The following is a 15,818-nucleotide window of genomic DNA, read 5'->3' on the forward strand; positions in this document are numbered from 1 at the left end:
TAACTATCAGAAGACACTAACCAGGTTTAAAGTCCAGTGTCGCAGAGAGGGTTCGTTGTAACACTGCGTTACAATCTGCCCCGCTATTACAACTATACTATTCTATACAGTTACGATACAACTGGCATAATCAACTTTTATGAATTTCTGTTGATAAACTATGGAAAAAAAGGTGAATAAAGACTGAGAGGAAGAACCTGAACATCCAGAAAATATTATTTCAAGAAATGTTCAGCATTTGTACTGTCTCGTCTATTTGTCTGGTGTTCTGTGAGAGCTGTGAGTGGAGTTAGGAGTGTTTTCTTCAGCTCTGTGTTTTTCTGAATGTCTAATATATTTCTTCATCAGTTTGCCTGTATTGTTTTGACCAGTGCTGTATGTGTTTTGCAGTGTTCATTGTCAAACTACAAAATTATTTAAATTTGAATTTCTAAAAAAATGCTATTATTTTATATGAAAAAAATAATTATTGTCTTTTATTGACAAAATATTTTAGTTTGTCATGTATATTTTTTTTAATTAAGTCAGATAAAATTTTTGGCTGTCATATGGTCATGATACAACATACCCCATCACATGTTACAATGTGCCCCACCTATGGGCATGTTGTCACATTTCCCTTCCCTTCTTTTGGGGTAAATAAAGAAAAAAGTATACACTGTATTAATGAAACAAAGCCACATATTTGTACCAGACATGTGTGAAATGAATGTGGAACAAAAGAAATTCCCTGAACCCTAAGTAGATTTACACAACTGAGAAAGTCAAAAAGCGTTAGGTTGCGTACGGTCTCCCCTATTATTAAATGCCCTTTACTCAATATGTGTCAGAGATCGGCCAGGCTCCATCACCCAGTCACAGAGATCACTGTCACCAGAGAACTAATCAGCCGCACCTGATCGTCATCTCCTCATCATCACTGCAGCATATAAGCACACACTTCACCCTGGCACATTGTCTGGTCTCGTTCTTGAGTTGGACTCTCTTACCTGCTCTACTTACCTCCATGTGTTGTTGCTCCATCGTCTCCCTGATCCTCTGTGTCTTCAGTGTCTTCATTCCCCCGGACTCTTTCTATGCTCCACTCACATCACCGAAGCGTGTGCTCGGCTGCTCACGTCCGCGACCTCCTCAAATCACCTGCAAAACAAAGAACTGTCAGTATTACCATTCATTATTGCATTGCTGCTTTGACTTGCTTTACCTGCCACGTCCAATAAACTCTCATATTCATTTCTACATCGTTGTGAGTCTGTGTTCTGTAACAATATGTATAAAGAATGCATCACTCAGAGAGATGAGAGTAACTATGAAACAAGGGATTATTTCCCTCATCCCTAAACCCAACAAGGATACTCTTTCTATTGACAATTGGCGCCTTATTACACTTCTTACTGTAGGTTATATTTATAGATTATATTGCTAATAGATTAAAATTGAATATGAATTCTATTAAATCTGAAACACAATCTGTTTTTTAAAGGCTGTCATATATCCAACAATATAAGATTGGTCCTGGATTTGTAAGCAGATTCCATGCACTCTCAAGGTCTTATTCATTTTCTTGATTTTTACAAAGTCTTTGAAATGATTGAACAACATTTTCTTTTAAAATCGCTTAAGTTGTTTGGTTTTGGGGATTCTTTTATTTCCACTATTTCTATGTTTTATAAAGGAATCAACAGTTCTGTTGTTATTAATTTTGACACTTCTCATAGATTTGATGTACAGCGTGGTGTTAGGCAGGGCTGCTGTTTTTCTCCTTTTTTATTTTTATTAGTCACTGAGTTGTTATCTGTGAGCATGGTTCAGAATCAGAATTGAAAGGAATTTCTGTTTTCAGGAGGGAAATTAAAATTTCACAGTTGGCAGACGACAGCACGTTGTTCTTAAAAGATGAAAAATATGTGTCAAAGGCTTTAGATTTAATTAACCAGTTTTCTTGTGCTTCTGATTTAAAATTAAATATCTCAAAATGTGAGATCATGATTTGGTCCGATTTGAACTATGATTCAATAGAAAATATTCCTGTTAAGCCCACGGTGAAATACCTAGGTATTTATATTACTAAAAATCTTCTGGAAAGACAACACTTAAACTTTTCAGCTAGGATAATTAAATAAAAAAATATTCTTAATATCTGGCTACAGCGGGACCTGTCGTTATATGGCAGAGTCCTATCAAAGGCAGAAGGTCTTTCTCATTTTGTATATCCATCTTTATCTTTATTTGTTGAGAACAGAATTGCCAAAGAAGTCAATAATATTTTTTTAGATTTCATTTGGAAAAAGAAAAAAGATTTTTTAGATTTTTCTGACATGATAAACATCTTTAAAATAAATTGGCTTAAATGTCTTGCCAATCCAAGATCCATTTGGTATACTTTATCCCCAACCAAATATTTGAAAAAATTGGTAGCCTTTCCTTTATTTTAAACTGCAGCTATTTACCTTCTAAGCTACCTATTACCTTGTCCAAGTTTCATCAGCAGTGTCTCTTTGTTTGGAAGCTGTTATGTTCATAGTTTTTCACCTCATAAAACAGTGTTATGGAATAACAGTGATATAAATCTTTATTTTTCCCAGGTGGTTCCAAAATAATATTAAAGGTATCCTCTCCTTTGATGACTCGGGTAACCTTTTTACTTATGAGCAAATTATGACTTACCACAATTTCCCGATTCCTCCAAAAGAATTTAACACAGTGGTTGAAGCAATCTCACCTGGGTTAATTCATCTTGTTAAAAGCCACTCCCTATATAATCCAAGGAGAACAGTCACAATACAATCTACTTTGTTCTCGGATGGAATTGATCTTTTGGACAAGAAATGTACCAATAGACATGTACGCCATATTTTTCAATTCAAGAAAAAAATTCTCCAAGAGGAAAGGGCCTGGCTTTCACCTGGAAAATACTGTATGTCCAATAAAGCTAAATAAATACATTTCAAAATTTTACATAAAATATATCCTGTCAACACTAATATTTCTAAATATCTGGACATTGACAGCTCATGTTCTTTTTGTAAACCATCAGAAGAGACATTTGCACATCTGTTTTATGATTGCCTATATCCAAGCAATTTTGATCCGACCTTGGCTCCTACATATTCCATTCTGCCAATGTTACTCATTCTTTCAGTCTAAAAGACATTATTTTTTATTATATTAATGATAAAAATAGACCCCTAGAGTACATTGTTGTCACGATTGAGTCACCTGCACCAGATCTCCCGAACCGCCAGAGGGAGCCGTCACCCGAATATTAGCTCTCATTGGACTACATTTCCCATGCACCCACATACCTGGGACTGATCACCCGCGCACCTGCAGCCAATCATCTCTCTCACTCTCACTATTTAAGCTGCTCTCACACTCACTCTCATTGCGAAGTCTTGATTAGCCACGGTTGTCATTTCTGAGCGTTATTCCCTGTTTGATTTATTGATACTGACTTGGACTGTTACCTGTTTTGTGATTCTTGCTGCCTGCCTCGAACTTTGCCTGTTTCTGTTCATGCTGTCTGTCGCCTGCCACGACCCTTTGCCTGTTACCTGGTTTATGTCTTTGTCTGAGCACTTCAATAAACTGCAAATGGATCAACACCGTTCTGACTCGTCACAATTGTTATTTCTTTATTTTATATGGCAAATTCTTTATTCATAAACAAAAGTTTGCAAATAATATTCCATCCTATCCCCATTTTAAAACTGAATTAATACCACTTCTTAAATCTCTTTGTTATATAAATAACAAAATCCCTAAGATTTATAAAATATTATGAAGAAATGTTTAAAGAAAATACATGTATTTAAAAGCTTTCCCTGTATATTAATGTTTGTATGTTATTGTATCAATAGTGGTAGTGTATGCATTCTTGTGTCTCTTTGTCTTGTCATCTTTTATTTTTATTTTTGTATATTCCTTGTTTTGTTTTTGTTTTTTATTATGTATTTGTATGTAATTCCTAGACAATGGTCTTATGTTATTGAGCATTAATTAAAAATAATAATAATAATTAAAAAAAGGCAGCAGGAGCAGCAATCATGTCTGACTGCAGCAGGTTACTGTATGTTTCGACGATACAAATGTTCAGTTCAGAGCATTAAACAGTACAATTGTTTGGTTAGGAGATCACAATTAAAAGGCCAATTTACATTTTAACAAATAAAATTGTGATGATAAAAAAACTAAATATTTCACGTATATTTTGCACCAAGATGAACAGTTCATTTGAGAAATGTCATTTGCCATGTCTGAAATTGCATACTGTATAGTAGCTACTACATTTACTTTTGCGAACGTTAAAGTATGTTCTATATCGGGGTGTCCAAACTCGGTCCTGCAGAGTTCAGCTCCAGCTTGCCTCAACACACCTGCCTGGAAGAGTCTAGTTTGTCTAGTGAGAGCTTGATTAGCTGGTTTAGAAGTGTTTAATTGGGGCTGGAGCTGAACTCTGCAGGACAGAGGCCCTCCAGGAGCAGGACTGGACACCCCTGCTCTTTATAGTATGAATGTGTAGTATGAATGAAATTCGGACTACATCTGCCATGTTGTCATTGTCATGTGACCTCCTACGGCATCAGTTGCGTCGCTTTACCACCATCATGGGATAGTCAAGGCCCAATTCAGAGGCTTCATTATTCGTACATTAACAATTCGTACATTATACATTAAGGTCGAAATGTCAGGTGTGCCCTTCTGTGCTGCGCGATTGTGCCATTGTGATTTAATGTGCTGAGGCGTGGGCATTATCAATAAGGCTTCGAGATAGGAAATTAAATTCTTCTGTCCAGCTGTTGTTAAATTTACATGTATATTTTGATTAGTTTTTTCCGGCGGAGCACCACCGAGTCTTCTCCTCCCATTTCTACCAGTGATGCTTGATTCAACTTCCCGCTTCTACTACCTGCGCAGATATCAACAGCGCAACTGGGGCAGGAGATGGGTGTGAAATATGGGAGACTCCCAGGAAAAACAGGAGTGTTGACAGGTGTATGTGGAAGTCTTTCCTGTTGAGAAAACTGACACACGTATAAATTTCTTTCCACCTTCACATCCGTCACATTCATTTTAATTTATGTTTTGCCTTTGCAGTTTAAATAAACCATACATCTCATATATTTCAACAGCATCTTGATTTATTAATATTTATTACGCATTTCTCAAATAATCAAACTTCAACAACATAAGAGCAGATCGCTTGAGCGCAGCTGAAGTGACGCTCGAGTGATCAAGAATATTCCAGTATACAAATGAGATTTCCTTCGATTCCTCCGTCCTCATTTTCTTTCCTTGCATCTTTCTCTCACATCCTGAGAGGGGCGGAGCTGAGGAGCGAGGGAAGGAAGTGAGGATGCACAAATAAGAAATGAGAAGCACTCTTATGTATTCTGACATACTCTTGGTGCACTGTTTCCACACACTACATAGTATGGAAGTATTCAATTTCCATTTTCCACCTTGAACCAAGAGTCGCGGGATCTTTGTAACACTCAAACGCAGGAATACCTGACTTTTCCATCGCGTGCAATCAGTGCTAACATCCAGGCTGCATCCTCGTCGCCAATGTTGTATATCTGTTCTTAGTGCACTCAGATGTCTCTCATACGCTCTACTGAATTAAATCAGTCACACACTTGACAGTTTTCTGGATGGCAACATTTACTTCCTTATGCGCACCTCATAAACTTAACATCCGGTCACATAATGCATAGTGCACTTAGATCTTAAAGATACAGACCATCATTCTAATATATGACAACAACCATGTAGTTAAACAAGCCAAAACGAATTTATTTGAAAGGTAACTGAAGGTAAACCTGCGTTGCTCTCATGGTGGTTATACCTCTCTCTTTCGGTGAAGTGGAGCAGTGCTATTGCTGAATGGCACGGATTGCACTACGGACTATTGTACCTTTTATATGTTTTTTTTTTTAACTGTATTTTATTTTTTATAATGAACAAGCTGAGATGTCACGTTTAAAGTGCTTTGTTGTGTGTGCGTGAGGCGCGGGCGCGATCAAACAGCTGTTTTTGTAGGGGACTTGCCTTATCCTCATAGCAACGGTTCCTGGCCAGGTCAGATTACTTCAGAGTTTGTTGCCGTTTGTTGGAAAACTGTTCACTCCGCTCAGACATTCCACGACATTCCATGGAAGCTGCATAGGTATCCTTTTAATTATAATTTGACTAAAATTATAATTTTATTCATATCAGCAGGCACGTGCACAGGTAGGGCTCAACCTGTGCAGAGCACATGCCCTTTTTGTCCTTACACTCCGAAGTGCCCTTTTTTTTGGAGGAGTTTTGTTTTATTTATTTATTTTCTTCAATAAATCAATGCTATTGGTCACCCTTTACGTCTGTCTGTCTGATTTACAAATATATTTAGCCAATTAAAGGTATTAAAAAGAGCTTGTGACAAAATCTTTTTGGATCCGCTCAAACTGTCAGTCAAACCTCTTAACTCCGCCCCCTCAGTGCAGCGAACTGAAGTTCCACAGCAGAGCAGCTGAACGTCTTGCAACGGCAAATAAATATCTTGTTGTTTGAATAAGTACAACGTTGTCTTTACGGAAGAAACACTAGTATGTCTATTAAAGGCTCATATTTTATGCATTTGAGGCCTGAGACCGGACCGGCGGCGGAGAGAGAGGGAGGGGGGCTAGCATTTGCCAGCTAAGTTAGTCATAGCCAATACCCTACAAATAGCCTTAAATAGCCTGTGCATCAGCGTCGCCAAGGAATTAAATACATTCCAATAATGTTCTAAATAAATAACGGTTGCCTCAAAAAACTCACCCTGGTGGCTAATATATAGAGCCCATAGAATACAGAGATATCCCCAGCCAACACAAACAAATTCAGGAATAGTGATTCAAGGTTTCTCTGAAGAATAAAGCTACGTTTTTCAATTGCGGTTTTGCACCCACACAGAAGACCGCCTGCACTACTTGAATTAGGTCTTTCGACACGTAAATGTTGAAATGTTCTAAAAACTTGGAAATGTCCAGTTTGCTTAACGTTGCTGAAACGTTATCTTAAGGTTAGCATAACGTTCCTGCAACGTTCTTTCCATCTAAATTTTACCATCAATACAATGTTCCGAGAACGTTGATTTGTAACGTTCAAAGAACGTTAAAATATCCAGGTTTTTTAATGTTAGCAAAACGTTCCTGCAATGTAATTTCCACCTACATTTCATTAACAACAAAACAGTCAAAGAACGTTGATTTGTAATGTTCTAAGAACGTTAAAATGTCCACTTTCTTTAATGTTAAAATGTTATGTTAAGGTTAGAATAATGTCCCTGAACCATTCTTTCAACGTTATTTTTTTGATTAACACAAGGTACAAACATTCCAAGAACACAACGTGAATTACAAAAGGTAATTATATAACTGCACACTTAAAAAAAAACTCATTCATATATAAATTAAGCTTAATCAGTAAGAATGTGTGTGTGTGTGTGTGTGTGTGTGTGTGGTGGGGTGGGGTCTGCCAAACTAGCAGGTCCAGTCTCTTCATGCTCCGTCTGTAAAGTGAACAGATTGACTGATGTTACTAATGGTTATTTATTATTTCGTAAGCATTTAGTAATAACATTCATTCATTTACTTTATTTATAGAGCACGTTACAACTGCACCTGCAGACCAAAGTGCTGTACAATCAAGAAACACTTCATTAAAACAACACACATCCTACTAAACAACAAAGAATAGCCCGCCCTCTCAAAGGCTAAAGAGAGTGTGGCTACTCCATAAAAGTTAACCCTTAAGTTATTTAGGGTACTTAAGTACTATAAATATTAAACTACACAAGATTCAAAGGTAGCTTCCAAATGTTATACAATGTAAAATTTCATAACAGATTGTAAAGGATTACACTTGAGGTAAAGTGAGGTAATATGCATATGTACATATACAAATAAAAAAAAAAACATAACAATACTTTGTTGATTAAACTGCCAGTAGGGGGTGGTAATGAGTGAATCAGTAGGTTCGACTTAAAGCAGTGCTGTGCAATACAATTGGTGATTAAAAGATTAATATGAAGCAGAAGTACAGAATGACACATTTTATTATTGGCTGTTTCAACACAATTTTTTTTACCAACTTAAGGCTGATTTATACTTCTGCATCAAGTGTACGCCATAGCTACAGCGTAGGCTGTGTGTACCACACATAGCCTACGACGTAGCCTGATGTGCACCTCTTCAAAAATGTAACAACGTGTCAATTCTACGCAGACCGCAAGCGCTGTGATTGGTCTGCTAGAACCCCTCCCTCAGGTTAAAAAACTGGCACGGAGTATTCGGAGAAGAGCGAGCGTTTTCAACTTCCATAGGAATGAAAAAAAAGCTCTGATTCAGAGGACACATGCAGTCAAACTGCAACAAAAGTCATTACATATTTGCCGCTTCTCTGCTGCTTCTGTTTGTAAGTGTCTCTGACAACGTACATGACGAGCTGCTTCTTCTTCGGCTTTTGCCTTGATACTCAACATGACCACGGACGCTGCCCACTAATGGTCTGCATGCACGTCGACGCGGACAACGATGCAGAAGTATAGATCAGCCTTAAGAAGAACAGCACTTTTACAGTTTCATCCCACTGCCTAATGTGAGCTTAAGTATTGGGACAGTTTAACTTAAAGTAAATGTAAAAGAGTAAAAGCTAATATTGAGTTGTAAATCCCTTGCAAGCAAACACAGGAGTGAGTCTGTGACCCAGAGACATCACCAGACTCTTGTACAGGAAAAACGTTAATGTCAAGCCCTGTATACATGATAAAATCCAAGGTAACTGACTCGTCCATGGACAGCAATATAATCAACACTTTCAAGGTCCAGAAAGGTACTAAAGACGTTGTTAAAACAGTCGATGTGACTGCAGTGGTTCAACCTTAATGTTATGAAGTGACGAGAATACGTTTTGTACGCAAAAACAAAACACAAAATGACTATAATGACTTCCCTGTCATTATCCTTACACAGTAAGCACAGTGAAGGCTTCCATGTTTATGTCCGTATTGGCCGACGCTGATCATGTGATCAGCACGACGCGTGCGTGTGATGCTGATGCAGGAGCCGGCCAATAATGAGTCGGCGTTCTGACGTAGAACCTGGAAGCGCTGGACGTAAACAACGTATGAGAATGACACAGAAGAGAAGATATTGTTGAATAAAGTCGTTAATTTTGTTTTGTTTTTATGCACAAAAAGTATTCTCAGCTCTTCATAAAATTAAGGTTGAACCACTGCAGTCACGTCGACTGTTTTAACATGTCTTTAGTACCTTTCTGGACCTTGAAAGTGTTGATTATATTGCTGTCTCAGATTTCGTCAAAAATATCTTGATTTGTGTTCTGAAGATGAAAGAAGGTCTTACGGGTGTGGAACGACATGAGGGTGAGGAATTAATGACAGAAATTTCATTTTTGGGTGAACTAACTGTTTAAGATTTTTCAGATTCTGCAATGTGATGTAAACTTTTGAGCACAACTGTATGTGTGTGTGATACAGTCAGTACAGCAGGCTAACATCAGTGAGATATCAATAGGGGTCTATCATCCTCTACCATGTCCTTTCTCATCCGGTGGAAACTGCCACTTGTGGTTCAAAGGGTTCCCATCGCCGCAGTTCTTCAGATGAGTGGTTGGAGCTGGGAATGGAGGATCCTGTGACCAAACAAATAAATAAAAACATTTTCTTTAAATACATTACAGTTCTCATTGTTTAAGCACAGTGTGGCGGGGGGGGCGTGGTTCAGCGGAGTCGGCAGCGGGAGAGAAAGTCAGGAGACGAACGGTGAGTGAGTGGGTTAAATGCAAATGACGAACACCTGTCTCTTGTTTCAGTAATTGGTGTGGAGAGAGTATATAACACCAGGAGAAACAGGAGTGGGGGAGAGAGAGACGGACTACTGACTGCTGCCCCGCTGGTGATCTACGAGTGCGAGAATTGTGAATGATTTGTGACCGCTTTGTGCCTGTCTGCACCCCTTTTGTTTTGAATTGTGAGAATTAGTGCAAATAAAAAGCAGTCAGTAGTCAAGCCGACCCTGTCCTCTTCCTTCCTGAATACTGAACTTTGCTACACACAGGTTAGAATGATGCAACATGACATGTCATAGTACAATGTAATGATAATACAAAACAATTTTGTTAGTTAGACAGCAATAATAATGGAAAAAATCAAAACAAGTAAAAGTGCTTTCTTGTCGTTTCAGTAGCTGAATAAAATACAAGATAACTTGTGTAACTGAATGGTATTCAAACAAAAGATTTTCAATGTGCAAGTTACCTGACTGATGACTGTGTTCTTTCAAGAGCAACAGTATTAGAGAAGAATAGCAGCATTTACCACCTGGCCTAAAAACAGTCATATATATATATATAGCGAAATATAAATTACATTATAATATGACAAAGTAAATTGTAGATTTCTACACTTAAACAAGAACAACAGGAGTGAAATTTACACTTTAACAAATATGATATATTTTATTGTAAGTATGTTGGTAAAACACCTTTTCTGTCCTTGTCTGCCTCACAAGAATCAAGTCAGCTGCAGCTCTTCCTTCAGTGCTGTATTTGAAGCATCTGTGGACAGTTGAGAAGAAAGTGTTTGCTGATTTGTCAAAGAGAGAAATAAGATAGCAACTCAAGCACACTAGCTAGACTAGCATTAATTAATAAACGTTAATATTTTACTAATAGCTAACTTCTTATAAATGTGTGTGGCAGTTGCTAAGTACCAGTTAGCACAACATACACACACTCAATTTATATCAACAACGCGTAATCTTATGTTTTGGTAACAACTCTATTTAAAATTGTTTTATGAATTTGCACTTATCGCTTCGTCTGATATAAACCTCTGAAAATACAGGACGCTGTCAGCGCACGCAATAACTGAAAGACAGCGGTCTAGAAAATGCGGTTCACAAAAAAATGATTTAACACTGAAAAACTTTTGATGTTGTGTTATATAAACATGTTATTTACAATTATTTTGTGAATTCACACTTACCTTCTTATGATGTAAATCTCTCTATGATGAAAATACCGGACCCTGTCAGCGCGCGCAAGATTTGAATAGAGCAGGAGCGTATGGAAGGCCAAAAGGGCCAAAAACACGTGAATTTTAACACGTTAAATACGTGTGGAATACGCGTGAAAAATCAACGCGTTAAATACGTGTATTTGACATGTATTTCACGCGTAAAATATGTGTTAAATACGCGTGAAATACGCGTTAAAAATCTGTCGTCACGGAGAATGCTTAAAAGCGGACATGAGGTCGTGATATATACTGCTCTACGAAAGTCACATTTTCTCCGTGACGACATGAATGGCTGTGTGCATTGCCCTTTTGCCAAGTTAAAAGTGCTCAAAATGTGTTATAATGTTATTTTTTATTTTCATCTATTTGATTATAAAAAGTGAACTGCATGACTAAGACCAAAATATCATAAGATGCGCAATATATCTGGAGACATTGAGTGGGTCAGACATGATTTTGACCACTTCATTAAGTTTTGTTTTGTAGAAATCATTTCTTTAAAGTGCATTTCGTTTTGTAAAAATTGTATCTTAATTTTAATCAATGTTTCAACCAATTGCCTGTATTTAATAAATAAGAAGCAAATATAGCTGACAAAATAATCCTGACATGGAGGCGCGGGCGCGATCACTGGCGCGTGAACTGGAGCGAGTCTTGTAGGCTAAATGAACCGAAACTCAGGCTGCTTGCCTCACAGACATGAGCAATATATCTATAGAAAGCGTGAAAAGTCTACTTTTAAACGAAATAATTCAAAACGAAAAGAAATAGGCTACTCTCCTAATCCGAATGAAATGTGCATCTCTACGGAGATGATGAGAGGCAGTAATGGCAACATCTTTGCAGCCGACACTGATTCAGAAAACATTAGTTTATTAATACACAATTAAAATGTCTCCTTGCTGTTTTTTGTCACATTCATAATCATAACTTTTGCCGGTTCTTTATGGCAAGCTTTATGCGTGCGCTTGCTATATAGATATTACGTAAACGCTCATTATTATTGTTTATTCTCTCCAGTATTTAAGAAAATAAATTAATATAAATATGATTAGTCAACTAATGGCTTAAATGAACTACTACTAGTCGACTAGAAAAAACTTATTTCACATATTTTCGATCCAGTATGTCACAAGGGTTTGATCTTGCGCTCCGCTCCCATGTTCTGACACAAACACAGAGGGAGTATCGTACATTATTATCAGTTTAAATTTTTATTTGTGTACGACTAACCTGCACTATTTCTTTAGAACAAAACTGTGCAGGTCTATCATCTCTAGTCACACCCCAATCTTCTTCAGCTAGTGTCCCACCCCAACACACACCAGAGAAAAAACTTTGCAGGTCATATGGCTGAGAGAGAGCATACTCGGATTCAGTGAGATTATAATGCCGCATTTTATTGTCAGTAAGGGTAAGGGCGTTGTAAAAAAGAATAAAATAAAAAATAAAAAAATAAGTGGAAAAATTAAATCTATTTTTTCATAAAACGGCAATTTAAATATAATATTACTATAGGTTATACAAAAAAAAAGACAAAACAAAAGGGCTGAATAAGCTGATCTAGCATGTTAAATGGTGGAATCCTAGTAAATGAATGGTACACCCCCTTAAGCTCACAGAAATGGTTTGACCCAAGTTTTCAGCAGCCAATGACACTGACCCGTTCAAACAGATTTTTAACGCGTATTTCACGCATGAAATACACGTATTTAACGTGTTGTTGACGTGTTAAAATTCACGTGTTTTTGGCCCTTTTGGCCTTCAGTAGGAACGGGAACGAACGTCTAGCAACGCCAGGTTAAAAAATAAACAGTTTGGAAAAAGAAAGAAAAAAAAAAAACATACAACATTGAAATTCTGATGTTATGTTCTGGCATATATGTTATTTAAAATAGTATTACGAATTCACGCTTACCATTTACGTTTTCTCAGCCTCAGAAAATAACGGACGCTCTCTGCGGCTGCGCGCGCAAGAGCTGCAGTGAGGGGAAAGAACAGACTCGAGAGTCAAGACAGTAAACGATTCCAAAAAGATTCGATTCAGTGGCGTCAGGAATTGAGTCTCGTGATTCAGCTCAAAATGCGAGGCCTGAAATGTCCGTGCGTGATATGAAAACATAAATACTAATAACATTATATGAACGTTCTGAGTATGTTGTTCTAAGAACGTTTTCTATCAACATTATGAGAACGTTCATCAAGTACAAATAACGTCCTAAAGATGTTCCAAGAACATGTTCCCAGAACGTTTTATTATAACATTATGAAAACATTCAGAAAATACTAATAACATTATAAGGACGTTCTGAGTATGTTGTTCTAAGAACGTTTTCTATTCACATTATGCGAACGTTCATCAAGTACAAATAACGTCCTAAAGATGTTCTAAGAACGTTTTCTCTAAATGTTACAAGAAAGTTAATGACGTTATTAAAATAATGTTTTTGGAACGTTCTTATAACAATTTGTACTAACCTTTACACAAATTTTAAAGAACGTTAGTGAATGTTCTGGGAACGTTCTTTCCATCTATCCTATTCTTTTTTATGCGGTTAACACGTCATGCGCTGTATTTTAAAGTGACAAGAGAGCACGCTCACGTTCACTTCTTTCTATAATTCACAGATTTAAATTTTATTTTACTACAATATTATTGGTTAACGTTTTTGTGCATGTAAGAAGAAAAAAAAAAATCACACACACACAAAGAAAAAAATCCAAAGTCGTGATTTAGGGCCCCCTAGCGTCCGGGGCCCATATGCCTGGCGTACTCTTCACCCCACCTAACGGCGCCCCTGCATATTAGCCTCGAGCTGAACACATCATTACACCATCAGCAGAGTCTCAACATACCTGAACACAAACAAAAACAGGAATGGAAATGGGAGAGGAGAACCCAGAACCAGCAGGACACGTACACACTCGCCAAAATAAGGGTCCTTAAATAGTATGGCTGCTTCTACCTCATTGGTCTGCCCAAAACCATACCCCAAACAGGCCAATAAGATAAATCACTTATCCTGCCACATATGGATCTCAAGCTGAGCTCGAACGAGTCTCCGTTACATTACAATTACATCAGTGGGGAGTCCATTTTCTGAAATAAACATTTTTAGATCAAAAGCTAAAAAGCCCTCAGGCTTCACAACGGACACTCATAAAGCTCAGACATTGTGCTTTTATGTGCATTTCAGCTTTCCATAATTCATGCATATCACATTTGAAAACAATATCACAACCTCATCTGGATTTTTTTTTAAGTTATCAGGTTAAGTTATCTGTTAAAATGAGAACTGGGAAAAAAAACAACAGTTGCTGCATGTGCTAAAGTTTGTTAGCTTTATAAAATTGAGCACAGCTGTATATTCTGCTCAATTTTGTCTGAAATATTCTGAAATATTTCATTGTCATCTGCAGAACAAAACACTGCGCTGTCATTTAAACATTCATCAGACTTCATGCCAACAGTCAAAAGTCTGATTCACAAGACTGACTAAAATATAAGGAAAAGGAGCATCACTGAAGACTAACAAAAAACACCAAACACACAAACTTAATGCCAAAGACAAGGTGATAAAACATTCAGCTCATTTATATTATCTGCTGTTGTTCGTCAAGCAGTGAGATAATTGACAGCAGTGTATTCACTGTAATCCTGATTATTCCTGATACTGACACTGTCAGGACAGTCAGATTTCTTGTGGAAATTCACCACTGCGTAATTCAGATCCTCAGCAGATGTGATGCAGCACTGAGAGTCACCAGTGGCTTTCTGAACTGTAGCGTAAACGCAGTTAGAAGAATCAGAGGGGTTTGTGGGTAACTGTTTGTGAGTGTCTTTAATCTCCTCATAATCACAACCAGTGTGAGAAACCTGAGGAGAGACAGAAATTATTTACAGCTCCGAAGATCCTCAGGATGGAAGGCATTAGACATTAATATCATTTTATACAGTAACTGGACTCACCACTTCATGTTTTCCTGGTCCAGTCTGAGATGACGAATCACCGCCTGCCAAAAACAAGCATCCTAAATTAATTACATTATATCGCAATTCAACACTGATGTCTTGTGTACATTTTTTCACACAATCATCAAATATCTGTATTTTGCTCATCTCGTTGCAGCCTATAGGTGGTGACAGAAAGTGGGAAAACAGATCAAGAAATCTGTTTTAATCTCAGTATAAATGGTGAATTTCTGCATCTAAAGAAGTTAAGAATGAGTTTTACCTTGAGACTGACGCTTCTTACAGAAAAACAGTAATAAGAGTCCAGCTGTGATCAGAGCCAGAAAAAACAAAACCAGAGGGATGATCAGAGAAGAGCCTGAAAACACATGAGAAATAATGTTAGAATCTGATCACTATGAGCTAAATATCAGATCAGATCATTGACGTTTGGAATAGGATTGGCCAGACCATGATACTGGATTTCAGGGTTGCCAGGTCTGCATAACAAAACTAGCACAATGACCAGTCAAAACTAGCCCAAAAAGTAGCCCAAATGACCATATACCAAATATCAAAACTGATAATATGCCATTCCCATACCTAAAATGCATATTTTACAGTCAGTGTTATGCAAATTGAAAACCACTATATCGTAGTGATTATAAACACAACTCAAAGGCTCCGACCAGTGGCCCTCCTTCACAAAACTTACCATCTAGCACAGTTTTATCATTGGTAGAATGTAGAATATTTCAATATAAGCTTTTCAGTCAAACACAATTTATGCAATATGCC

General features: G+C 37.3%; 1 protein-coding gene across 14 annotated transcripts in view; it reads right to left on the minus strand.

Moving 5' to 3' along the window:
• Positions 1–15,818, minus strand: part of LOC127517166 (polymeric immunoglobulin receptor-like) — a 197,143-nt gene that overhangs the window by 124,931 nt on the left and 56,394 nt on the right. For 6 of the 14 annotated variants that reach the window (XR_007931196.1, XM_051902405.1, XM_051902404.1 and 3 more), the window contains 3 exons: positions 15,304–15,399; positions 15,039–15,082; positions 14,230–14,945 (listed from right to left, as the gene is read on the minus strand). The exons of 4 other annotated variants lie outside the window; for them this stretch is intronic. Coding sequence is in view for 7 of the 10 variants with exons in the window: in XM_051902405.1 (XP_051758365.1) it covers positions 14,685–14,945; positions 15,039–15,082; positions 15,304–15,399 (401 nt within the window). In the remaining 3 variants the exon portion in view is untranslated. Of the gene's footprint in view, positions 1–5,125; positions 7,538–9,581; positions 9,682–10,306; positions 10,375–10,532; positions 14,946–15,038; positions 15,083–15,303; positions 15,400–15,818 lie in introns of those variants that run through there. 4 more of the 14 variants (XR_007931201.1, XR_007931203.1, XM_051902410.1 and 1 more) reach the window with 3 other exon arrangements.

This window comes from Ctenopharyngodon idella, chromosome 8 (assembly GCF_019924925.1).
Source record: "Ctenopharyngodon idella isolate HZGC_01 chromosome 8, HZGC01, whole genome shotgun sequence".
Classification (NCBI taxonomy): Eukaryota; Metazoa; Chordata; class Actinopteri; order Cypriniformes; family Xenocyprididae; genus Ctenopharyngodon; species Ctenopharyngodon idella.